Below are 26,010 nucleotides of genomic sequence, written 5' to 3' on the forward strand. Positions count from 1 at the left end.
GTCCAACAGGCTCCGCAGCGGACCAATCAGCTCCGAGTAGCTTGGAATGGAGCTCCGCATCCAATTTGTCGCGCAGACAAATTGTTACAGATCGGCGCCAGACGTAGGCGTCTCCAGTGCACACAGGCCCTGAACTCGATCAGGGGAATGGGATATCCCTCCGGCGGAAATCACTTTTCCGCACCACGTGGCTTGCTTTAAGAAGAAATCGCACTTCTTCGGATGTAGACTGAGGCGGAACTTTCCGCAGATGGACAGCACCTTGTCCAACAACACAAACAGCTTGTCCGAGCTGTCTGCGTACCCCAGGAGAACCCAGCACCCCGGCGTACAACAGTTCGCCGAACATATGGTTCACCACGGACTGGCAATAGGCTACGGCGTCCATCTGTCCCATAAGGATTCTGGTTGGCGTGTAGACACCGAACGGTGTCATGAACGAGTACCACATCTGGCAGGATGGGAGCAATGGCAACTGCCAATAACCCTTCAGCCAGTCCAACGTGAAAAACACGTTCATGCCGACCAAAGTCGCCATCGCAGCGTCCAGGTTCGGCATCGGTCACGGCATGGGGATCGTCCATGCGTTGATCGGGCGAGAGTCGATGGTGATTCGATATTCGCCCGGGGCTTTCTTGGCGACAATCCGCGGCGCTACCGCCCATGCCGCACGGTTGTTGCGGTAGACGAGGCCTGCGGCCTCGAGCTCTTCCACATGCTGTTTCAAATACTCCATATGGGCCGGCGGGTACCGGCGCAACGCACACTTCACGGGCACCGCTCCTTCCTTCAACCGTACTTTCAACGGCTCGACATCCACCGGCAAGTCTTGCCCAAACTCCAGACGAAAGACATCGGCGTGATCACCTTAAAATACGCCGGAGTTCGCTTTCATGCGCAGGGGAGAGGCCAAGCTGGATGGTTTCGGCAATCTTGCCGTCAAGAATGCGCTTTATCTCGCCGTCTTGGTCGGCGGGCTTCTCCATTGCGGGAGTGGAACACGCCACGTCCTCGGCGTACAATGCGTCTTCGGGGTATTCCTGGAACGCCTCGTGCAGCAGCTTCACGTTTGCCGACGTCTGGTCGCCATCTCCCGCTTCGGCCATATCCCAGACTCGACACTGCTTCAACGCATCGAGAAGCATGCCGTCGACTGAAAACCCCAGTCGCTCCATAACGGGACGTCCAATGAGAACGTCGATCTCCATCTTCATTTCTTCGACCCATGCACTTTAGGAATTGTGAGAACGTCCTCGATCGACGCTTGGCACTCCATGCTGTTCGCAGGCTTCGTGCTCGACACGAAGTTCACCGACCGACGGCGCGCCTGATGGAAGTCGTCCATCAACTTCTTTACCTCGGCATCTGTAATGCCAGGGTGTTGCCGCACTGGGTGTGCCGTTGACTGACACTTCAGGCACTTGGGCATCGGCCGCTCTGGCGGCTCGTCTCTTTTATCGGCACGCCAAGTAGGAGGCGCCACAGACGCGCCACTGGGCCGCTTTTCTTCGGGGACCGGGCTGAAACGTGGACGAGGCCGCGAGTTTTCCTTTCGCGCTCCTCTGCCGGCGCCTTCGAAGGTCTTTCTTCGTCGATGCCGCCATACAGCTGGTACCCAATGGCGAATTGCCGCAGCCACTTGACGTAGCGAAACACTTCTGACTTGAGCACTTTGTTTCGCTGCAGTTGCAGCTGCTTCGTCAGGGCCAGCTGGAGCGGTGCTGGCTTAATCGCTTTGGTGATGATTCCCACCACCAACTTCTTCTCCTGATGGAGTACCCACTCTTGGCCGTCCGCGTCGAGGGTTTTCATCAAGTTGTCGAGCATTCGACTCACTCGACTGTCGGCGTCGAGGATCTTGGTGTCGAACTGTACGGCCACCTGAAGGCGCTTCGTCAGCGCGTCCAACTCAACGGGTTCTTCATCGTAGGCCTCCAAGAACCAGGACACCCACTCATCTTCTGTCACATCGCCATGTGACTTCCCAAAGTTAAACATAGCAATACGTCGCTTTGCATATACGCGCCGACAGGTATCAAAAACGGACGTTGGCCCATTGATTGCAGTGCCATGATTTGCGACGTGTATCGCAGGCATTCTCGCATAAACGCACGACGCTCGGCTTTCGTCTATCCCTTGAAAGAGGGCGGCAGCGGCAAAGCCGGTGCGTTCAGCACTTTCACGGGCTCGTCTTCGCCCATGTCGAAGTCACCAGGTGCACTCGTACCCGCAGATGATGCGTAAGGCACCGGTACTTTCGCCGCAGCTCGCGTTGGCACAGCCGATGGCGTCCAACTTGACGTCATCACCACTCCACCTTGGACACCAAAGGCCTTCCGATCAACGGGTTGGGGTTGGTTTCTTCGAGGAGAGCCGAAAGGCCCACGGAAACGTCCGCGACCTTCACGCCCTCGTGGAGCGATATGCACTGTTATGCACTGTATGCACTGTGTCGTTGTCGCGCTCCGGCGACCAAGACTTGCGGCTTGACGGCTCCACTTCCATATCACTCATTGATTCAGATCGATACGTGCTCTAAAGAATTCTTTGTTCCGCACCCCGTACTGTCGATCAGCATAGCAACCACAACGATGATGCGAACTGACTGGTATTAACCTTTTATACTAACGAGTCGTCGATACCGGCTACGCGTCGAAACCAGACGGTTCTCGACCTCTCATGTAGGTGCGGTTTGCCCTCGGTCATTTCCAAGGGCACACAACGCACTTCTGCGGACGCGGCAGAAAAATGAGGGGCAAATGGAATCACTACTGGAGGTAAGGTGGTGTTGGCGTAGCTACAGTAATGTTCAATCAGGACCTACCTAAAGCGCAACCATTACTCTTAGCCGCATTCGTACGTTTTAAAAGTCGCAAACGTTATTGTGTGGAATGCGCTACACAAGGGATCTCACCATTGGTCCCCATGCATCATGGCGAGGCGCCGGCTGACTGCCTCCGATAACAACAGTACCCCTACGTACTGGTTCGACTTGCCGTTTTACTTCACTATGCTGATCGACACCGTTTCGTGTGTAATGTTGGCTCGGCAGTATTTCAACCAATAGAAAGCCGTACATGTTAAATGTTACTCCTGGAGTAGTGATATGTTGCTCCTGCGACAACCGCCTCGTCCAATCGGATTGTCGCAAAAAATACTGACCAATCCAAATTCAATCATTTGTCGGTCATCCAATCACGGGGCAGAAGTTTGTCGTGTCTGTCTTATAACGTTAAGTACTTCGAATTATTTATATGGATTTCAAATATCCGTGATATGTAGTACTGTATCATGTGTCATCCAAACGTCATCCCAACGTCATCCACCATTAATATTATGTCATATCCCAATTACCATAAATTAGGATAATGCTTGGTCATTGCATCCGTACAGGCCTCGTCTGGGAAGTGGCACGGCCTACGGCCTACCTGCCGTTGCCCCACAAGAAGAAAAGATGATCATTCGGTGAAGTGAAAAGCTTAGATCCGCGCTCTCGTACGGCCGCGCTTGCGCAGACGGCCTCCCGGGCGCTCGGGGCCAACGTAAGGCTTAGTCACTACTTTGGTTTCATCCCACAACTTCATCCCATGTCATTCAAATGTCATCCACATGTCATCCACGCTTTTAATTCAACAATTTTATTTTATTAACCATAGTATCCAAGGTTGGTATTAATATTCAATGTTGTCCCGTAAGTCTTTTCAACACCACGCCCATCCTCGAACTGACCACATGCAACCTCAACGGGCTGAACGCAAACGGACACCTTGTGGCGCAACGCCTCAAGTCACCAACCCAATGCGTTCTCTTCCAAGAAACCAAATTCAACAACAACAAACATCTCGACACGTTCAAGTTCCACCTTTCCAACGAAGTTGGTGCTGACGCGTACAAACTCTTTACCAACGACCACCGGACTTTGCGGTCGGATACACTCAATCATCGAAGTAGTAATTACCGGTAATAACTTACCATGAGATTAATTGCATGTCCCAAGCCTCAAATGCAAATTGAGGTCAAGATAATCTAGCATGCTTCAATCATGTTCACAGATTCTGGTAAAGTAAGGTATTATTTGACTGAGGTATTTCGTGTATATTTTGCTCCTCACGTAGCTCACGTTTACGGAGCCTGCTGCCAAAGTACTTTATACTTCGAAGTACTACAGAACTCCGAATCCCCGTATATACCAATACGAGTACTGCAATCCCTCACAAACTCGACGTTTCAGTACATGCGCATTATGGACTTTTGATTGAGTAACACTGCATTTTATTGCTGAAACGTGTCCATGCACACTACCAACTAGCTCAGCATTACTTGCTCACCATTCTGCAAGACAATATGATATACATCGCTACATATTCATTCATAAGCATACCCACTCTGGCTGGAACTGCAATGTAAAATACAATTGTACGCATTAGATGTTACCATTGCAAGTCTCGAACATCTCGATTGGACGTTCTCCTAGGCGCATTTACACCGTAAGCGCCACAATCCCCACGGCAGCGGCTACACCAGACAACACCAAATGGTTGACCGAAGACGGAGTTGGCTGCGCGGTTGTGGTCGGGGTGGCCACAGTAGTAGCATCAGGCGCTGCAGTGGAGGCGACGGGGGACACGGACGACAACGTTAGCGGCTTGCCGTCCACCTCGACCGTCTTGGACAGCTCCACACACTTCAACTCGGGCGTGCCATCGTCCACCCCCGTCACGGTCGCAGTGAAGCCCTTCTTTCCTCCCAACAACCGCGCGTTTTCCGCGTAGTTCTTGGCCAATGCGGAGCCGGCTGCACCCAACTGGTACTTGACCGTGTACAGCTTGGAGCCGTTCTCGGGAGGCGCCAGCAACGTGTACAACGAGTCCACACACGGCTTGAGGTCCACGAGGCAGTGAATCGAGTGCACTTCGGGGCCCTCGAGTGTCTTTACGGTCGGGTTGTCCATAAGCTTCCCCAAATCGATGCAGTAGTTGTCCATGACGAACCCCGTCGCGGTGACGTTTTTGCCCTGGGCAGAACAGGTTTGGGCGGACGCGCCATTCGCCATCGACAGCACCACAAGGAACGACGCGAGGAGGAAGGTGGAAGGTTGCATTGTTGTCGAATTGAATAATGAGAGTTCGGACATCTTGGCTCGGGGTGAAGTCGAGGACATTCGTCCTGTACGGTATGTGTGTTATGAACACGTGTCCAACATATCCATACATTTGGCTTTGTGGCTTCAAACGTCTCCCCAAAATAATTTGAGCAACATCCATCGACTTCCAAGTTCGACCTTGGAATTCAATGTGTTTTTATTGAAGTTCGTGTTAAAGGTGGTAGGTAGCACCAGCAGCCGCGATCTGTGGAATCTACTGTAGAGGAGGGGGAAGCACCGCCCACGGTTTCGGTGTTGGGGTTGTATTGTACAATGCTGGGTGAGAAGTGTACATTATACTTAATGGGGTTGCGTTCCAATGCCAGCAACCTACTAGAGCAATTAACTAGTATCTACTTGGAGGCAGTCATGGCATCTTGGTTGGCTGACTTCTTGCGGGCATTTTTGGCGCCCTTGGAGAGTGACGGGGGTTGGAGTACCAGGGAGATGATGTAGATCACTTGGTGTTGTACAATGCTGGGATGGCATATGAAATTCGGGATCCAGGATGCTTACGTAAATGCGACGGACGAGTTGTTTGAACTCGAATTATTATTTAAATGTACTACTGTAGTATATTGTACTATGTATTAATAGTATGAAGCTGCAGCAACGTTCAGGTCGAGTACAGTACAGTATAAACGATACTGTACTACTGTACTGTAGTACAGTTGTAAGGTTATGCACCGCTCGCAAATCAGCCAATCAGAATAGCCCCCTCGGTGAGTGGACCCTTCAATGCCACACTGAAGCCGATGCTTGTAGCGACCGCCAAGGATGCCTGTCGACGTGAACTGCCACAGCAGACAAAGATGGCATTACCGGTACGTGAACGGATCGCTATGTGCACTGGTTGTTGGACGAGTATCTAGGATGATTTGTTATTGCGATAGCTGACGCCAAGCGAATGTTCAAGTTGCGCGCGTAGCCATGAGACACACAAGCGGCAACGGACTACATAACAGTAAGCTAACGTTACAGTAAATTTGTGAAGCTCTGACGCATTTTCTCGACCACAGATAGTCTATAGGCTGCGGCGCTGTGAGTCGTCCACCACACAGCTCACGATGAAGTAAGTCCCATTTCATATACCAAAAGTCCAGTGCCCATCAGCATTCTCCATGACAGTTTTCAGTCATGGAGGATGGTTGTCGTGGGTGGACGGACGAGGGAAACCATTTTAGCCAATGATATAAAGTAAAAAGTGCGTAATTCCATTCTTCATTCATTCTCAACATTGAAACCCCCTAAAAATGCTGTTGACCACGATTAGTCGCGGGAAATGTGCGTCTTGTGCTGGGAAGCTTACATGTTAGTACACCCAGAGTTGGACTTACGTGCCAACTATCCTATACCGGAACTTTCAAATGCAAGAAATTTATAGTCATTTTTTTAAAAATATGTATTATACAAAGCGCTTCATTTGCCTTCATACAGTACTATTAATAACAGCAAACCGCACCATGTAATATGAAACGTGAATACTACGTAGTAGAACTTACAGTTAAAACTTTTCAGAGGTTTCGGTGGTACAGCTGTACGGCATGTCACCATCGCCTTGCCCGAGATTTTCTCAAGGTTGGTTATGCAGATAGCGTTACATACTTGCAAGCCTACTTGACCACAGCGATTCTGTAAGCCCCGCGCACCAAGATACAGTATAGAATGTATTATTGCTACGGACTCTTGTCCAAGAGTCGTGACTGCAAAACGCTCTGCGGTCGCGCTGCTTGGACATACCCGCGTCCACCGCAGCGTCGGAACGAGAGTCACCGGCATTCACTGCCGATGCGATATCTGCCACGAAGCACATAGCTGCCGCAGCATTCACATCGGCAGCAGGGCCGAGGTTGTCCGCCGAACACTTGGACTTGTCGGCATTTCTCACCGGTCGCTATGGGAAACTACTGAAACTGCACGAATGGACTTTCCATGCAAATTGTACTTCGTAATGTACTGTAGTAAAGTATACAGTATTTATCGGAACAATTAGATGGGATACCGGTATCCCAATCGTGTGCGTGGGACAATGTGGATGTCCCAACCCCAAATTTGCGTCTGTTGGGACATATTTGGGGATGCGGTGGAGATGCTACAAAACTCCATTTTGGGGCAAAATGACATTTTGGAGAAATTCACTTGGCCCGTCTGGGAAAAGTTGGGAGAAACTGTTTCTTTGATATTTCGGTCTCAAATGACATTTAAAAGAATATATTGGTCAAGGGTTCTTGTTTCGCCATTTTGTGATGGAATGTCCACAAGTGCCATTCGTGACGCACGCGGTACATATCCCTAGCTCTCATGAGTCCCGCTAAGCCTCCAAAGTACCTCATTCCTTGCAAAGCTCGATCGGGTACAACACGCATACACATGCGTGTTGTACGATCGAGCTTTGTACACAAATCGTCTCCCATGACATCAAGATTCGAGGGATATTTCATAATAATATTTGATGACTTGTTAATGGAATTCGCAAGGTGAGCCACCTTGCTCCTTTTTAATATCCAATCAGAGTCCATCACACCTTATTTCTTACATACGATTGGCTATAACACTGACAGAAGAGGTTACAATTTTGAACTGCTGTAGGTACATATCTACGTATCTGACGTACCTTGGCACCATGTAATTAATTTGTTTAAGGGACCACCCACGAAGAAAATGTCGTTTCGCAAGTGAAAAGAATGGAGTCGTTTTGAAACTGTCAAGGTCGACCACGTACCCATAATATTTTTGCTAGATCTAAATATCCATTCCGCAGTCACAGGAATAGAGAACACGGGAGGTAGCATCGTTGCATGCCTGGATTCAAGATCAAAACACCGAATATGTGTTGTAGCCACATTCATATTCAAGATCAAAACACCGAATATGTGCTGTAGCCACATTCATATTCGTTCCTCTTGGTGACCTCGCATTGATAACCGAACTTTCGACGATTGGCCGAGCGAGCAGGATTACCGAATAGAAATACAGATTTCGTATTGGACATAATAGATCACCCCAAGAATTATACCTTTATTATCTTATGGTCCTTAGTTGACGAAATTGGTCATGTTTCCCTCCAATATACAATACCTGCGAAAATATAGATATCTACACTAGGGTAATTATTACTACAGTACATTGTACGTGGTATACAATACCTGCGAAAATATAGAAAACTTTTATAAATTAGATTTTTTAGGGGGCTGTAACGAGCATGTTTGCAAACTTGGCAAAGCCCACCACTAAACTATATCTACAACTATACTGCTGTTGTTGTGAAGTGAACTATAATAACTGCAAGTAAACACCCCATTCAACTCTTTCTTTAAGGTCTACTCATGCGCAGCTTGCAGTTCGCGGCGAAGGATCTTCCCCGACGGGCTTTTGGGGATGGCGTCGACAAACTCAACCTGGCGCACCTTTTTATACGGCGCCACGCTCGCCGCCACGTACGCCATCAAGTCTACGCAATCATCATCAATCATAGATCGTCCTGTTGACGCTATCATGCTGAAAATGATATATATTCATGAGTACAAATTGATCGATGCATGTCGGATGTACGAACCTTTGGCAGACAGTGTCGCATGGGGCTTCAACACCACACACGCTTTCGGTACTTCGTCGTTGTTGTCGTCGTACCTAATCGTGTACTAGTTAGTATATCATACCCCCATGTATTAATGAGTACTAAACAATAGAACGCACCCTCGAATACAAGCTACGTCCAGTACACTGGGATGTTTGAGGATCACATCTTCCAATTCTGCTGGCGCCACCTATTTACTGTACGTTAGACTTATAGACGCCACGAAACACAACCCCAAACCTCCCAGGAACATACATTCTCCATATGATTGTGGATTTAGAGTGTATGTACCTGGTGACCTTTGTACTTGATCAACTCCTTGAGACGGTCCACAACGTAAACGTGCCCGTCGTCGTCGATATACCCCAAATCCCCCGTCTTCATAAACCCACACGATGTCATCGTCGCCTGCGGGAACATATATGTACATGATCAACAAGTAGGTACTACCGAATCCAGTATGTACTTGTACGAGGTACTACCTAATCCAGTATGTACCCCTTGTACGAGGTACTACTGACTGTACTACATACCTCGGTCGCCGAGTGGTTGTTGAGGTACCCAAGCATGACTTGGGGGCCGCGGTACCACAGTTCACCCAGCGCATGCGGCGGCAAGTCGGCCCCTGAGGACGGACACACGACGCGCAGCTCTGTGTTTGGCACGAGATTTCCTGATGACGACTACAATGTATTGTTAGTATATGTAGGAACCCCAATCATTTTCCCATTAACTAATCATACTCATAGGTTAGGAGGAAGCTTCACGCTTGCTTAGCAATGATATTTGGGTTTCAAAATCAACAAACAACGTACATCATAGCGTGATATATAGATATTAATACCCAAAACGATTACAAAACACAATATTCTTATCATCGAACCCTCCTCTGAGCTCGGTAGTATGTAGCACATCTAATCGATATGTATATCGACACGAAACAATGACCATCCCAATACATGATATATATATATACATTTCCATACAAATCAACGTACAGATTTGATGCTTGAGTCGTGTGAGTACGTGGCCACGGGAGACAACTCAGTCATCCCATACGCTTGCTTGATGGAAATGCCCAGGCGATCTTTCACCGCTTGTTCCAGCGCTAAAATGAAATATATACTGTTATTATCGCTGCATATCCGAAATATTATTATTTTCAAATAATATATCGCAGGCAAACACCGAACCAACGTTGCAAACTTTTTCCACACATACAACTATTCTGTCCAACATGCAAAAAAATATATTTACAACATGTACTAGTATTACATATAGATATATCTGATATTATATACAAACACCGACCAACCTGCCCCAGAAATGTATGTCTGTTTGCACACTTCAAAACATGTAACTATTCTATCCAACATGCCAATATATATATAATGTAGATATATTTATACATAAATATATAGTATATATCGATAGAGGCAATTAGTGTATCCAACATCCATTTACATAAAACATATATTATATACGTATATTATATATATATTGATAAACGAACAACCTACCATGACCCATGGGCGCGGCGCCCGACACCAATGTCGTTGTGGCTGACAGATCGTACTCGTCCACAAGGGGATGCTTGGCGAGGAAAGCAGCGAGCGGCGGTACGATATGAGCTTTTTGGATCTACACGTGTCAGTCTTCTGACAAAGTATACCCTCCAAACGAGCACTCATATATGACCAGTGGATCGATATATACCTTGTACTGCTGCAGCGCCTGCAAAAATGTGACAGGGTCAAACTTGGGCAGAATCACTTGCGGCTGGCCACTTAAAAGCACGCCATTCATGAGTGTCGTGCCGTAAATGTGATTATAAGGCAGCATCGCCAGTGCTGGCGACGTGAACTTGTCGATGGTTTGCCATTGCAAAGCGTTCACGGCCAAGTTCCAAAACGATAAGCGGACGCCCTACAAAAAACAAAAATATCCACGGATGTTAATACACCAATACAGTCAATGTATATTAATAAGAAAAGATGATGGGAATGGAGGAGACACATGTTTCATTCCCTGAAATTGGGGATTGGATATATATATATATATATTCCACGGATGTTAATACACCAATACAGACAATGTATATAAATTAGAAAAGACGATGGAAATGGAGGAGACACATTGTTTCATTCCCTGAAATTGGGGATTTGATATATATATATATATATATATATATATATTTGGAAAAATTAACAAGGACCTTGGGGGGACCTGTGGTACCGCTGGAAAACGGCAAATAATTCACGTCTTTGTGGGCGTGAATGATCACTTCAGGTCGCAATGTCGACGACGATGTCGTCGGCTGTTGCAACTCGCTACGTTATATTTCGTGAGGGCTTTGCCGATATTTCAATAATATATATATATATATTCAAGGTCAGTGAGTGATAACATGCCTGAACGATTGAAGGCCAGACGGGGAGCTACCGACAGAAAAGATGTGGTCTGTTGGAATGGACTCCGACTTGGCGGCATCGGTCGCCGCATTTTCCACCGAGTCGTGCGTGACCACAAACTTTGCCTATTGTCACCAGGGCGTGCCACGTCATGTACAACACTGCTAGTTGTATTATGTACATACATTGGACGCTTTGAGTTGTTGTGCAAGTTCTGCGCCGGAAAACGATGGAGGCGCAGGCGAGAGGATCGCGCCCAGGGACGTTAACGCTAGCAGACAAGAGCATGGAATGCAGAAACCGACGAGGGAGTAGGCAAGTCATGTACGTACCGTGGTAGAGCACTGGGTACTCAATGCAGTTGATCATGTTTGTGAGCACGACCTACGACGTCGATGAGTCATCGGGTACATTATGCAGCAGATATAAACTTGCATCGCCTTTGGCCACGCCGCGCTCTGACAAGGACGATGCGACTTGGAGCACGGTGTCCTCAAACTCGCGATACGTCACGTGCTTGTGCGAGATGCCACAGATGAGTGCGGGGGCGTCCGCAAAGATCTTGGCCGCTTGCTGGACGAGTTGCCACGTTGTGACGGGGGTTGCTGGAATGGGAGGGTACGCAGACTTGTAGATGCGCTGCTGGTGCGAGGGCGGCGTCGTTTTCGCGGCAGAGGCGAACCCGCGGACAGAGAGGACTTGGTGGCGACAGCGAAGAAGCATGGTAAGCGAGGAGATCGGCAAGTTGAACTTTGACGGTGTGCATCTGTGGTATGTTCGTTGACTTGAAGTACCATGGAAACCAGATGGAGTATCCAGGCGTACTTGACTCAATACAAACACCAAGTAAAAGGACTTGGTCGTAGAACAGACCTCATCCGTGTCGGTATAGCGGCACAGCCTCCCGCTTGTCCTGCCAGACTCGATAGGACATTCGGTGACGTACCCGACCAAGGCACTATAAGATTATACTCACGAACCTCCGCTACCGTGCGCTACAGTGTGCTCGATTTTATGGGGTATGGATGCTCGCTCTGTCATCGTTCGCTACTTTATGTTACTGAAACAAGGCTTGGTCAATATGTGGGAATTTTTTTAGAATTTGCCGAATTTGACCCCAGCCAATCGGCCGACATGTGTGTAGTAAGCAGGAAGAAAAGTTTCTCATTTACTGTACGTAGTAGTACATCATAGTTGGACGATTTTCGAATCAACGACATATTTATGGAATTCGTGCATTTTCGTCAGAATTCTCCTACTACGTAGTACTTGGAAGTACTATGTGGAACGTTACAGTAAAATGTTCAATATTACCTGTATAAACGGATAAAAATTGAATTTCCCAAAATTGGCATATTTTTGGTGAAAATCACATTCTTGGTCCAACTTATTATCGAGGTTTGTTGCGCACAAGTTGTTATAGTATACTTCGAAGTAATAATATAGTTTAGAAATGTCATTTTAATATATACGATAGTTAGTGGCGTTGCTACATATCGTCTGCTCCCGCGGCCTTTCTGGCATCCAGACAACTTCGTGGATACTTCTTTTCCCCTTTTTTTCATAGGTATAAGATTTTAGGGAATTTTTGCATCCAGGCCAGCCCTTATTAACGTTATGATGAATTTGGAATCAACCTCTAACAACTTGTACCGCTGGCTTCGAAATCGCACGATTTGTGGCAATAATATCAATATGGACTACAGTTCCACTCAACGTGCATAGTACGGAGTTTACTCAACAGGCATCCAAGGTTTCGTGCATGGGCAAATTCCAGTTCCATCGAGATTTTGAGATTCCCTCTCTACAAATTTCAAGATGATTCAAATTATGTGATATAAAAGGCATTGGCACGTAAAGTGAAGTGTTTCTACTGGCTGAAACGCGAATACTGTTGACTAACAGTTGATGCATCATCGAGCAAAAGTGAGCAAATTCAAGCAGAACGCAAAAGTATGGTGATGGAAAACATTGTACTGTTACGCTAGTAGACTGATGGAACTATTACTAATGAGTTGGTTTGATTTGTTATTCAAATCGAATTTCGAAGTATATAGGCCAATCAGAGTTGAAATCCTTCGTTGTCTGTACCTTGATCATATAGATTTGATTTTTGCATTTTCTCGACATATGATAGGTCATTGGGTCGTCGTTTGGACCAATCACAGAGTGTTGACTAAAATTGGAGATATACTTGTGAAGGTCTTCCACGATCATGCGACTCCTGATACGCCCAGGCAAAGCTTGGCGCATCCTAGCACATGGCCGTCCATACTCTACAGCGCCGCCGACGTCGGTGGCATCGCAACGAATCTACGTCTCCCCGCATGAGCATTTGGACTTGACTCCCCGCACAGCATGGGACATAGTGTCCGCCGCGTCCGCGTTGCATGCGGACAAGGTGGCATTGATCTGTGGGGTCACCCACAAGCAAGTCACGCATCGCGAGTTTGTCGTCAGCGTGAAAGCGATCGCAGCGTCGTTGGCGCAGCGAGGGGTTACCAAAGGCACCGTACGCAAAGGAACCATGACATCCGCCGCGTTCACAGATCGCCTCCCCTAGGTCGTCCTCACTAACATCGTCAACTGTGTCGAATACCCGCAGCTATACCATGGTATCGTTCCTTCACCCATCCGTTGACGATCATTTCCAACCACGATATACATGTCTAGCCCTGACCTTGCTTGGCGCCACCATGTCCCCAGCATCCCCGCAGTTTTCCGCGGCCGAGCTCGTCCGGCAGTTGCGTGCATCCAACGTCCGTCTCCCCTCGTCTTCCACCGCAAGTTCACGACCCTTCGTCTAGGCCTCCTTTATCGTGACCCATGAATCCGTCGAAGGGCCGGCTCAACAGGCCGCGCAACTCGCCGCCATTCCACTCGACAACTGCTTCTGCATCGGCCCATCGCCGTCGTCGTTCCAGTCCTTCTCGTTCGTGTTATATATATATATATATATATCGTCCTTGGTGACATGGCCAGTAGTGTATATTTTTTGATTTTTGATATTAATTACTAGTATTATAGACCATATTACAAAAAATATTCACAAAAATTCTAACCAAGATATACATTTGCAGAGTGCTCACAACCCCCTGTACCTCATGGCATGACGTGGCAGCACCATCTGTGGACATTATGAACGACACCAACTACCTCCCGTTTTCCAGCGGCACCACGGGAGTGCCCAAGGTTCATACACACATATATATATATAACAAGCCTGTACCTGTCACTCTGTTTTACGATTTGATCTTATATTTTGCCCTAGTGATAGTGATATAATATTATTTATATATATATGAGGTTGTTTATATACTATATTGTTGCTTTCCAATGCCTTCGTGATAATGGTGGCTAATTCCATCGTGTTTGATGGTAGTTGTGTATTTATCGCATAAAAAATAAAGTTCCCATGTACATACAAATACATAGATCGCCTGCATATCGTTATATCTTTTTCATCTTATGTTTGGTCAACAAATCCCTCTTGTTTGTATTTATGCTTGTTGTGCTATAGGGGGTCAAGCTATCATTTTGGAACATGGCGATAAATCTCGTCCAGATGGGCCACAGCGAGTCGTTCAACTCGCCTGCGATGATGGTGCTGCCATACTATCACATTTACGCCTCCACCCTCATGAATATGGTGCTCGTGTCTGGCTACGCCCAAGTGATTTTACCTAAATTCGACCACCGTCAGTTCCTCCACTGCCTCCAACGATACCGCGTACGGCACCACACCAACATATACTGTATATAATCCAACATATATATATATTTAATTAATATATCAATAAAGTCATTAGTAGTTTTTTTTTAATTATTAATATTTAGGATCCAACAAATATATTTATTTATAAATATTTAAGTCCATGTATAATAAATACATGAATAAAGTCCTTCATAATGTTTTAAAAATTATATATATATATATATATATACTGGTATATTTTATCGATATGATGTTTTTCGAGTAGATTACCAAAGCCCATATTGTACCCCCGATTGCTACCTTCTTGGCCAAGCATCCGATAGTGGACGAGTACGACTTGAGTGCACTGAGGATGCTCGTCTCCGCCGCGGCACCTCTGGGTGCAGGACTACAAGATGCCGTGCACCTACGACTGGGTATTCAAGTCAAACAATGCTATGGCTTGACCGAGCTCTCGCCCATCGTCAACTACTCCAAGGACGGCCACTCGAAACCCGTACGAATGATGTGTATACACAAAGATATTGGTATATGTATATATATAGTATTGTCGATTTGATACAAATTTGGGGAGGGGCCAAACCGATCCACAATCGATCTGATTGGTTGAATTTCATTGCGAAGGTTTTAATTGGTTAATAATTTTGAGCTCCTCTGAAGTAGCCAATCAAATCGATTTAAATTCCAACGAGAAACCGCAACACGAAATTTCACTCGAAAGCACAATATGTATATATATAGTATGTACCCTTATTTTAATATTTCGACCTTTATGTCGATATTTATGTCATCATTTGAAGCCGACTCGAGTTGTGCGGTGGTTGCTGTATAGCTTTAGTACTGTACCTGGTGACAACCCGCACCGTGACTTGTTTGATATACTAATACTCGTAATGGGAACAGCAGGACCATTTCTGATAGAAATTTATATATATATTTCCTTTCGGCCAAAATTGGGACATTTGGGCTACAGAAATTCTTCAAACCCGTCAATCGATTGTTTGTACTGTATTTCGTAAACACGTCCGATGTTACACTAAAATCTCAGCCCCCACACGACTTCGACTTTGAATGGTTTTAAAAGGGATACTTTTGATTGGTCGCTTGATTCGTATTCGGGGTTTTGATTGGTCGATGGATTTTGGCCCACTCAATCCATGTCAAATCGAAAGTAGACAAAAATATCTATATTTTGATGATTTTTTGGTTGATTTTTCGATAATATTTGGCAGGCGTCGACGGGAACGCTGGTGCCCCACACGGAGCTGCGGGTCGTGTGTCCGTCTTCTGGTGCGGACCTCCCGCCCGACCAAGTGGGCGAACTGTGGTACCGCGGCCCCCAAGTCATGCTCGGGTATCTCGACAACGACCAAGCGACAGAGGTAGTACGGTGCGGGTGTTGTTAAAACGAGGGAGTTGAATGGTTTCATGGGAACTGTAGGACACGACCACGACGTGTGGGTTCTTAAAGACAGGGGATTTGGGCTACATTGACGACGACGGCCACGTGTTTGTTGTCGATCGGTTGAAAGAATTGATCAAGTACAAGGGCCACCAGGTACATACAGTACATATAGTATATATACGAAACAAATCATAACCAAGTGTTTCGGACCTACCTCATTGCTCTATTGTGGATTCTACGGTACAAATTTCTAGATCCCGTCGAATCGAATCTCGCCGCCGAATCGAATAATCACGAATCGACGCTATTGGCTAATCTAATTTTTGCGTGGATTTGATTGGCTGTAACAGAATGGACCAGTATATTTAACCAATTAGAACTCCAGCATGATTCAATATTGATGTGACAAAAAACACGCGAATTTTGCAAGTTTTTAGCGAATTCACAATACAATTCCAACTCTATTATTTTGGTTTTCAATCTTACCGAGTCAGCTATTCCAATATTATTCTTAACCACACCCCTGAAAAGTCAAGACATGGTTTTACTTTTGTATTTCTTGTGTCACAGGAATATATATATATATATATATATATATATACATTTTGACCCTTGTTCATATATTTTTTTGTAGGTGGCGCCGGCGGAATTGGAAGATGTGATCATGACCCATCCAAGTGTGATGGACGTGGCTTGTATTCGAGGGTTCGTGTCTTTGTGTGTTGGTCGTACAATTGCGTGTGTATTGGTCGTACAATTGTGTATGTGTTGGTCGTACAAATACTTGTCGAAACCCAAATCCCGTGGAGACCAACAACCAATTAAATTGGCTGATGGCTGGTATTATTGTCCTGTTTGTACCCAAAATTTGGACTGTTAAAAGTGCTGATTTTCGCCAAATCTATCGATCGATTGTTTGTACTGACTTTTGTATGTAAATTTGTATGTAAAGTGTCGTCCGGTGGTGCTGGAATCACACTAATTTGAATTCACACACTAATTCAATGGTGACGATGGTTTCCTGCAGTCTGATTGGCTCAATTCTTCTGCCGATTCTTGTATACATATTTGATTGTGTCGATTCCTTTTCCATAATGTCGCTCCAAATTAGAATAAACTCAACTATACTATATATTGTGATAGATATACAGAAGACGGGGACGAAGTGCCTAAAGCGTGTGTCGTGTTGAAGCCAAGTCATGACGTGTCGGCTGCAGGTATCGCCACCATTTCTTTCCCCGTGACCTGTGAATTGGGACATATCCCAACGAATACATGGGTAGAGTTGATGGAGTTTGTGGCCGCCCGCGTTGCGCCGTTTAAAAAGGTGCGGCAGGTCGAGTTTGTGGGGACAATTCCTAAAAATGGCTCGGGCAAAATCCTACGACGACAGCTCCAGGCAGCCGCCCCTCCGCCGTCGTCATAACCAGTCAGTGTGAACCAGCACAAAAGTCCACATCTTATGATAAAAGGACAGCAATGTAATCTCCTAGACTATATATACTGTATACGGTACCGAATACAACTGCTTGGGTTAACTTGTAGACGACGACACCACGATTGTACTTACGGCTTCGTGTTGGTCAAATTTACATGACTAAATTCAATGGCCAATACGGCAACTTCCAACCTATATGACAATCTCATACTATAAACAAAGGATTCAAGATTGTATTCTTGTCCTATTCGCTGAAAAATTGGAGATTTGAATGTAAAACTGTACTATTTCAAAGTAGTAGTATACTTTTTGGGCGGGTCAAACTATAGCGATGCGCGAGTATTATTGGTTCAAATGTCTCCCTAGTGTCTTTTGATTGGCTCGGACATTCATTATTTGTTTATTTTTTATACTCTACTGGGCCGTCCGTATAAATTGGAAAACGGGTTTATCAAATATTGTGCTTTCGAGTAAAATTTCGTATTGAGGTGTGGTTTCTCGTTGGAATTTAAATCGATTTGATTGGCTACTTCAGAAGAGCTCAACATTATTGGCCAATCAAAACCTTCTCAATTCAATTCAACCAATCAGATCGATTGTGCATCGGTTTGGTCGGCGCGATTCGATTGCACCCCGTCCCCAAATTTGTATCAAATCGACAATATCATGATCTCGCCTTTTGCTGTTGTTGTGCCGACACAAATCGATGCAACGCCCGTCTTTGCTCGTTCTCGGTCACTTGGTCGATACAAAAGTCCACGTACTTTGCCGCAAACTTGGACACATTTGCCTCATCCGTCGACAGGACTGCCACTATAAGCTGCCGACACAGCACCGCCACCTGTTCCCGCATCGTGTCATGTATAAACGCATCGTCGTTTAGCACTACCAGTACCGCTCCAATGCACACTAAAAGCGACGCCATCTACACTCGAAAATCAGCAAAGATATAAACTCAACATCCGAAGTCAAAATACATGATATATTGTAGATTCGGTACGAATTTCCAGACCCCGTCGAATCGAATCGTCGAATCATCACGAATCGACCCTATTGGCTAATCCAATTTTGATCCGTCGAATCGAATCATCGACTAATCCAATTTTGAGTGGATTTGATTGGCTCGAAAGGACAAGTATATTCAACCAATCAGAAATCGAGCGTGATTTAATATTGATTAGACAAACCACGCGAATTTTGGAAGTTTATAGCAATATATTGTGTTGTGTTTATTCGAAATTCGGGTGGAGGGCTCCATATCGAATGAGCGAGCACCACACCAAATCGCCAGGCAATCGATCGACGAATCAAAATCCAGATCATTAACCAAGTAGCCAATCAAACCCACTCTTCGACGAATAATGCAACATTGAAGTACTGTGTGTGACTTCAATTAGTGTGACACTGGACGATTTTTACATCAAAAAGTGAGTCCATAGATAGAATCTATCATCGATAGATTTGGCGAATCAGCACAAAAGTCCAAATTTGAGGTATAAAAGGACAGTCAGGAGAATGAATCGACCCAACACCAAATAAATGTACAAAAGAATCATCAGCAGAAGCATTGGCCAATCAGATTGCAGGAACCCTTCATCAAAATTTAATTAGTGTATGACTTAAATTAGTGTGATTACTAAAAGCACACACCACAGGACCCCTTGTTCCATACAAAAGTCCGTACGGAACGAATCGATCATCGATAGAGTTTGGCGATTCAGCTCAAAAGTCCAAATCGTGGGGTATCAATCACCACACAACAGTTCCAAGGGATATTGTTTATGTGTTTATTCTAAACTGGAGCGACATGGAGAATGAATCGACCCAACCAAATAAAGTACACAAGAATCATCAGAATTTAGCCAATCAGATTGCAGGAAACCACCATCAAGGTCAAATAAGTGTGCGGTTTCAATTAGTGTGATACCAATCTTTTACATACAAAATTCTGTACAAAGAAAATCGATCGATAGATTTGGCGATTCAGCACAAAAGTCGATCAAATTTTGGGTAAAAGAAAGGCAATATAAGTCCAAATTCTGTACCGTCGAGGTGGCTTCACCCAATACAAGTTCCACAGCCCAGATCAACGGTCGTACACAGCTCACGGGGTGGGTGACGTGGCACGCCACCGACGCACTTCGAACTGCCCACAACGCCATCGTCCATTCAAATTCGAGCTCGTCATGTTGTTGCTTTTGTTGCTCATTCACCACACTAGAAGGTAGGACGAGGGTGGTGGTGGTGCTGCTGCTGCCACGTGGAAGTTCTGGGACCAACTGCGGCAATACCACCGCCACAAGGCGCTGGAATTGGACGAGATTTGTATGGGGAGCCACCACGTGCATGGCAAATGTGGTGGCCGTCAACGCCCACAACTGACTTGCACTTTGCTCATGACGTGGCAGCCCGCCGATCGAGCAGCGGTGGAGCACCGGCAACGCAGCTACGCACTCTGGGTGGTCTAATATGGCGCCCCATATAATGGGCTCAATGTGTGCAGCCCATTCAACTTGTTTGGTGGCCAGTGCACATTTCAACCACGGAAAGTCGACGTCGTTTGCGAGCATGAGATACAGTCGAACGTCGTCGCATACGTCGACCAGATGCGACCATGTTGGAGGGTTGTCGTCGGCTAGTTGGAAGGACTTTGTAAGCTTAACGAGTGCTTGGAGAATGGCTTGCACGACTTGGATGTGGTCATATGAGGCTAGCACTGCATCTATACACTTGCCAAGTCATATATTTGGCAACTGGAGAGTAGTCGGTAGGATAGAATGTAGAGCAAGTTTGCCAATGCTCGAGAAAAGTGATATGATTGGATAAAAAGAAGGCAGGTTGCATTATGATTGGCTAAAATGAATCCACCCGAGGAATTGTTGAGTACAACACGCAATAAACACAAAAGCAAAGAAGGTTGCAATATGATTGGATAAAATGAAGAATATGCTAAATATTCACCAAAAACGACACCTCTCAAACTTGGATATATATATCATATTTCGCAGGTTATCTGGCGAAACTACGTGTAGTTCATATGGAGTACTGCACTACTACTATGAATATACAGGAAGATACACTATTAATAGTTAGTATACCTCGAGATGGCATCGCCCAAGTACGTCGCAGTTCGAGTACGGCCAGCTCCAGCATCGCCGTGAGTTGGTCCGCCGCTTGAGAGAAGGCGATGGCACTAGTCGTGGAATCAACGACTAACGCGTGTGCCACCAGCCATCCATTCCTTCGCTCTAACGGCACCCTGCTGGTACTAATAGTAGTACTACTAGTACTACTAGTAGTACGACCACAACCAGGTTCTTGAACCACCAGTGGAACGATACACGCCGCACAAAACTCTGGCAGGGTGATGAGGACACCGTCGTCGTGTTGTTGTGGGTCGATCAGTCGTCGAGCCCAGTCTGTCGCAGATCGCCACTCTGTCGCAGACGTTGCGAATGCGGTCAAGAACGTCGTCGCAACTGCGTCGATCAGTTGGCCTCGTGGGACGAATGGCGCGAGCATATACAGCACATCCATACAAACGGGTTGGTTCTCACGGGTGTGGAGGCCATGCTGTAGCAGCGTTTCAATCACGGCGATAGGGTCGAAGGCCGCGCATCGAAGAAGCGCATGCGACGGGGTTGCACATGTGACAAAGTTCATGAGCGATTGAATGGCAGAGCTGTTGCATGCTAAAGAAGCAGCTGTAGCAGAAATAGAGACAAGATGGCGATGCTGGTGAATGACCCAGCCCACGTGCATGCGCAGGACGTGGACGTCGTCGATGGTTTCCAGGTACTGCCGCAGCCATTGCATGTCGACACGGGACCAATGGGATGCCGTAAGTAGCCTCGAGAACGTCTGCAGCGCTTGGTCGTGCTGGAGGATGGGTTCGGCATGCCAGTCGTCTTGAGCGCCGCCGTCATGTACATGAAGCATGGCAGTGTCGTGGGTAGGTGGTGGCGGAGTAGTGGAGATGTATGGGGCACAGGCTACTAATGTAAGCAATACATGTAAATATAAAAGGATATGTCATTCAAGTTGATTCAACACTCGTGAACATTTGGTTGCTCGAAGAAGCAGCTCCCGTGAATTATAATAATATATGAAGTGGATTCGGTCCAAATTTCAAAGAACAGCGAAACTCGACACGATTGGCTCATTTCTTTTTAATAAGCGTATCTGATTGGCTCGTACAGAATGGACCAGAATATTCAGCCAATCAAAAGCGTCAGCGTGATTCATGATTATTGATTCGAACAAACCCACGCAGTATATAGCGAAAATTCACAATAGGTTCGAATATAACATCTAAAGTTAACCATGGGTATAACACAAACGTAAATAATGCAACACATACTGGACTGGAGCAAAGCTTCGTGGGTGGGGTACACGACATACGAAGATGGAAGGCATTGGCGGTGGTCGCAGCATGCCACGCACGCCGTGGCGATGTCGGCAACCGAATTCGCGTCCGTTGCCGTGACGTGTTGCATGGCCGTGAGCAATCGTTCCACGACATGGGGATGATGTGGGGGGACAGACGACTCTACAGGTTCGAGAAGCATGGGAAGAGCACGTTATGAAGGAATCGTACGAGGAACTGCAGTTGGGGACGCTGGTTGAATGATGGCGTCGGAGCTCAACGTGGCAATGGCGCGCTGCAACATGAGACACGACGAGCTACTCGCGAGGCTCTCGAGTTGATGTTTCAGAGCTCCCTTGGCCGCGGGGGTGTAGGCCGCGATAAAGAGCGAAGATGCATACACCAATGCCTATATACGAGGTGGTGATGGACGGAGGTGGTGGAGACAGTTGATCCACGAACCTCGAGGGTAGTTGCTCTGGCAGGGTCATACGGAGGGGTACAAGACTGGTGGTATTGGAACATGTTTTGAATGCATGCCGTCGCGTCGGACGGATGCAAATGGCAGAGTACAACCACGAGGGGGTGTTGTAACTCGGCCGCTTCTATGGACAGGACCAAGTCGGACACACTGAGTTTCGACAAGGTGGCCGACGGGGCGATGTCTCCAGGCAGATGCGCGCGCAGTAAGGTCATGCATTGAGCAAGCTTCGTATCGTATGTCCACTCGACGGAGATGTGCGCATGGACACATTCCTTAGCCGCAAACGATGTCACCAAGCGCGAAGTGGCAGGATGGGTCTCCATGATGACAGCGAACTTAATTGACCTGATTGGTGAATGGCTCCGTTAAATGCGGTTCCTTGATTCACTATTCTGATTGGACACGTTTTCGTGCATTTGGAGCAGAAAGATGGAGGTACAATAGCCATGGCAACAAGTGATGGAGAAGGCACTCCAACTTGACAACTAGCTCGGTGCTGGCCTTAACTGCTCCTGTACAGGTACAGCTAGCTCCCTCCGTCGTCGACCCATGACCAATTGAACACCCATACTATATGTAGCCAGCTCCCTACTGTAACTCCAAGCCAATGGACCTCAAGTCCAGTGGCGACTGGCTGCAGCCGGTGATTCGTTAAAAGAACAACCACTAGCTGCAAGAGCTGTATGGGTTTAAGCTTCCTGGCCTACCACGAACGGAGTAGTAGTTATGCATATACGAACTTTGAACTGTACAAAGCGTCGAGTTGTGTGGGTAAAGTTGATATGATACTGTATTAACGTTAGTTAGAAAAGTAGTTGCAATCGACACAAAGTGGCTGATACCTCAACTATGTACTTCTACAAGTACATGTTATGCAACCAGGCTGTATGAACATGTCCAATGTTTGGCACACGCATGACAATATGTCGTTATACTATTGTAGTTCATTCAGGTTACGGAATGCTGGAGCCTGAATTAACTAGCAACCGATCGAATTGCGTGGGCACAAAAACAAGTCGATTAAGGTGTTGTCTTTGCCCTGCCAACTTGGCAGTACAAGGAGCACAGAAGAGGACGCTGTAGCTAGCTGGAAGTGCACTCCATGCTATCATTAAGCGTGAACTACGTAGCTATACTTTTGAAGCAGGATATCATTCACGCTGAAAGCTAGGACCAGTTGACAGTGTAAAGTCAAGCACCCCTTATCCCTTTCTACCTTGGATACCTCACACGATAGCCTTGCCTGGTGGCTTCAAGCTAAAGCGAGTCTCTCGCACCCATGCGTCTTCTGCTGCTGGTCTGGCTGGCATACACACGTAAACGTGAGCAATAAGTCGCGGTTTGTATGTCTCCTTCCCTTGAATATACGCAGTCCGTCCAGCTGATGACTCACGTCAGTTAATTCCTTTCATATCCACATCCCTACTAAGCTTAGTACAACTTTGAACGTCCGATGGACGAACACTTTCCAAATGTTTTCATTTTTTGAAACGGTCGATTTTTCCGGATTTTCCGGATATCTTCTCGTCGCTGATTGGTGGATGTTACGTGGCACGCTTTTGTCGAAGGTGTGAAACTTCTGGTTTTTGTGTGGAAAGACCTAGCAGGGCGCCTGCTCCGTCCCGCGAGCGCTAGTTTGCCTACCGCGCTCAGGCCCGCATTTGCGCGTGTGTGTGTATCTCCCTCCATCTGTCGCCGCAGTCGGTCGTGTCATGCATGAAATCACGGCCTGGTCCCAATGCAAAGACGCCGTCATGCAAGTTGCGCACACATCCACCACGACCTGTCAAGCATGCGAAGGCAAGATTGCCAGCGGCCAATTGCGCCTTGGGGTCATGTATCTGCATGTGGATGGGTTCATGCTCGTCGAATGGATCCATTTGAGGTGCCAGCCGTGGCGCGTTACCGCATTCGACTCGATCAGCTTCGTCGACCGCGGTTGCCTCAGTGTCGACCAAGCCCTCCACATTCGCCGATGGCTTGTCAGCTGCCAGACCCAACTCACTGAAAGCACTGCAAGTGACATCATAGCATTAGAGGCATGGCATGTAGTGATGCCGTTGACCACTTTGTAATACACGTACGAGGCCAGTGTTCTGAAAATGAAGTAACGAGGTCATTGGCATTTACGATATTGATCCACCACATACGAACAGCCTCGGATTACTATTGTATATTTCACTGTGCGTATACTCCAGTATGTAGTGTCCAATATGGCTATAACAGCGACGTTTAGTCGTCGAACTCAGGGTGTCCGATATACAACACATAGTAGACGGTTATTATATATTTCACTAGCGAGGTGGTGCTCGCAGCTCAGTGGCAACCTTTCGTATTCACTACTGTACTGTAGTACCTATTTGGGTCGTACCTACTACTACTAACGTTAAGACTACAGTAAAGTAGTCGATCATGGTAACTGTACTACTAGTAACGTTAGTCGAGAATGGCTCTGGCGAACTAGTCGTTAAGTACTCAATGGCTTTGGTTACTATCTACTACGTAGTACTACACATTACTCTTCCGCGTCGTGGGCCTTGGCCCGCAGGGACCACTTGTCGCGCTTGATTTCAATGTGGAGGGGGGCCCAATGCAGCTTTTCCGGCACCACATGCGGCCCTTTCTTGGTCTATTTCAACGACATGATTATATACATACACCTCCATTTCGACCATATATCAAAAAATATATATATATATATATAGCCTCTCCGAACAATATATTTATTTCCCAACACGTACGACTTTGTTGAGCTGATCGTCCACAACGTCGTCGCTTAAGACAAACACATACTGGCCGTTGCAATACCTATCCGACATGTATTTCACAATTGGCGACCAATCCCCCAACGTCACTTGTGATATTATATTTCGAGTAACCGAACCGTACTTGATAATATTCAAGTTTTGCAACGTGGTGACAATATCTTCGTTCTTGATGGACGTGAGTTTGGTTAAATCCATCACCGACAGTTCCTTGTGCTGGGGTTCCTTTAGAATCCCCAGTAATACCTTGGTCCAGTAGCTGCGGTAGCTCACCAGCCCTAGATCCGACAGTGGCTTTTCCGGGCTGCCCACCTACAGTACAACAACGAGCAATTGTATAGCGCTCTTTTGCTTACTTCTGTACCTTTTCCTCCTTTTTCGACAACTCGTACGAGAATTGAATGATAAAATTCCCATAGCCCTTGCGCTGGTGGCACGGAAATGTCAAGATGCACGCCAGGTTGTACCCCAATTCCGAGTACTTTTCTTTGGAAAAGTACCCCACCGGATGGAATCCACTACGTAGTACAGTATCAAAACATATTTATATATTTCACAACGATATAAATATATATATATATAGTATTTATATATTTCACAACGATATAAATATATATATATATATATAGTATTTATATATTTCACAACGATATAAATATATATATATATATATAGTATTTATATATTTCACAACGATATAAATATA

The 26,010-nt window shown here is 46.4% G+C and overlaps 7 protein-coding genes across 15 annotated transcripts in view; 2 read left to right on the forward strand and 5 right to left on the reverse strand.

Moving 5' to 3' along the window:
* Positions 1–4,403: 4,403 nt before the first annotated feature.
* H257_14452 (hypothetical protein) lies at positions 4,404–5,106 on the reverse strand. Its single transcript, XM_009842265.1, has one exon. The coding sequence runs from the start codon at positions 5,099–5,101 to the stop codon at positions 4,481–4,483; it is 621 nt and encodes a 206-aa protein (XP_009840567.1). The 5' UTR covers positions 5,102–5,106; the 3' UTR covers positions 4,404–4,480.
* Positions 5,107–5,496: 390 nt separating this feature from the next.
* Positions 5,497–7,213, reverse strand: H257_14453 (hypothetical protein; the record flags this gene model as incomplete). The annotated part of the gene is made up of 4 exons (XM_009842266.1): positions 5,497–5,620; positions 5,876–5,937; positions 6,828–7,037; positions 7,172–7,213. The coding sequence occupies 4 exons, from the start codon at positions 7,211–7,213 to the stop codon at positions 5,497–5,499; spliced, it is 438 nt and encodes a 145-aa protein (XP_009840568.1).
* A 1,116-nt stretch (positions 7,214–8,329) lies between these two features.
* On the reverse strand, positions 8,330–11,938 carry H257_14454 (hypothetical protein). The gene is made up of 13 exons (XM_009842267.1): positions 11,567–11,938; positions 11,464–11,515; positions 11,317–11,402; positions 11,132–11,256; positions 10,936–11,050; positions 10,437–10,646; positions 10,241–10,361; positions 9,719–9,828; positions 9,254–9,403; positions 9,012–9,128; positions 8,840–8,910; positions 8,700–8,773; positions 8,330–8,594 (listed from the first exon to the last, which is right to left on the reverse strand). The coding sequence occupies exons 1-13, from the start codon at positions 11,852–11,854 to the stop codon at positions 8,464–8,466; spliced, it is 1,650 nt and encodes a 549-aa protein (XP_009840569.1). The 5' UTR covers positions 11,855–11,938; the 3' UTR covers positions 8,330–8,463.
* A 1,386-nt stretch (positions 11,939–13,324) lies between these two features.
* Positions 13,325–17,677, forward strand: H257_14455 (hypothetical protein; the record flags this gene model as incomplete). Its single annotated transcript, XM_009842268.1, has 12 exons — positions 13,325–13,643; positions 13,695–13,746; positions 13,805–13,890; positions 13,939–14,063; positions 14,212–14,323; positions 14,652–14,861; positions 15,112–15,342; positions 16,079–16,228; positions 16,288–16,404; positions 16,886–16,956; positions 17,395–17,468; positions 17,535–17,677. The coding sequence occupies exons 1-12, from the start codon at positions 13,347–13,349 to the stop codon at positions 17,675–17,677; spliced, it is 1,668 nt and encodes a 555-aa protein (XP_009840570.1). The 5' UTR covers positions 13,325–13,346.
* A 676-nt stretch (positions 17,678–18,353) lies between these two features.
* H257_14456 (hypothetical protein) lies at positions 18,354–22,862 on the reverse strand (the record flags this gene model as incomplete). Its single annotated transcript, XM_009842269.1, has 7 exons — positions 18,354–18,614; positions 19,735–20,411; positions 20,788–20,937; positions 21,001–21,684; positions 22,050–22,238; positions 22,287–22,464; positions 22,518–22,862. The coding sequence occupies 7 exons, from the start codon at positions 22,860–22,862 to the stop codon at positions 18,354–18,356; spliced, it is 2,484 nt and encodes an 827-aa protein (XP_009840571.1).
* Positions 22,863–24,115: 1,253 nt separating this feature from the next.
* On the forward strand, positions 24,116–24,682 carry H257_14457 (hypothetical protein). Its single transcript, XM_009842270.1, has one exon. It carries the CDS (start codon positions 24,252–24,254, stop codon positions 24,612–24,614), a length of 363 nt encoding a protein of 120 aa, XP_009840572.1. The 5' UTR covers positions 24,116–24,251; the 3' UTR covers positions 24,615–24,682.
* A 262-nt stretch (positions 24,683–24,944) lies between these two features.
* H257_14458 (hypothetical protein) overlaps positions 24,945–26,010 on the reverse strand; it is a 3,451-nt gene continuing 2,385 nt past the window's right edge. The window contains exons 10-13 of one of the 9 annotated variants that reach the window (XM_009842274.1): positions 25,669–25,822; positions 25,429–25,616; positions 25,281–25,347; positions 24,945–25,168 (exon numbers count right to left, since the gene is read on the reverse strand). In XM_009842274.1, the coding sequence (XP_009840576.1) occupies positions 25,055–25,168; positions 25,281–25,347; positions 25,429–25,616; positions 25,669–25,822 (523 nt within the window). In that variant the 3' untranslated portion in view covers positions 24,945–25,054. Of the gene's footprint in view, positions 25,169–25,253; positions 25,617–25,668; positions 25,823–26,010 lie in introns of those variants that run through there. The other 8 variants (XM_009842276.1, XM_009842277.1, XM_009842273.1 and 5 more) reach the window with 8 other exon arrangements.

This window comes from Aphanomyces astaci (assembly GCF_000520075.1).
Source record: "Aphanomyces astaci strain APO3 unplaced genomic scaffold supercont1.58, whole genome shotgun sequence".
In the NCBI taxonomy this organism is placed as follows: domain Eukaryota; phylum Oomycota; class Saprolegniomycetes; order Saprolegniales; family Verrucalvaceae; genus Aphanomyces; species Aphanomyces astaci.

Coding starts and splice junctions, on each gene's coding strand:
- H257_14457 (XM_009842270.1), top strand. CDS start 24,252: ATGCATGAAATCACGGCCTGGTCCCAATGCAAAGACGCCGTCATGCAA.
- H257_14452 (XM_009842265.1), bottom strand. CDS start 5,101: ATGCAACCTTCCACCTTCCTCCTCGCGTCGTTCCTTGTGGTGCTGTCG.
- H257_14454 (XM_009842267.1), bottom strand. CDS start 11,854: ATGCTTCTTCGCTGTCGCCACCAAGTCCTCTCTGTCCGCGGGTTCGCC. Junction 11,257..11,316: donor AACAACTCAAAGCGTCCAAT/GTATGTACATAA, acceptor TGGTGACAATAG/GCAAAGTTTGTGGTCACGCA. Junction 10,362..10,436: donor AGGCGCTGCAGCAGTACAAG/GTATATATCGAT, acceptor TGACACGTGTAG/ATCCAAAAAGCTCATATCGT.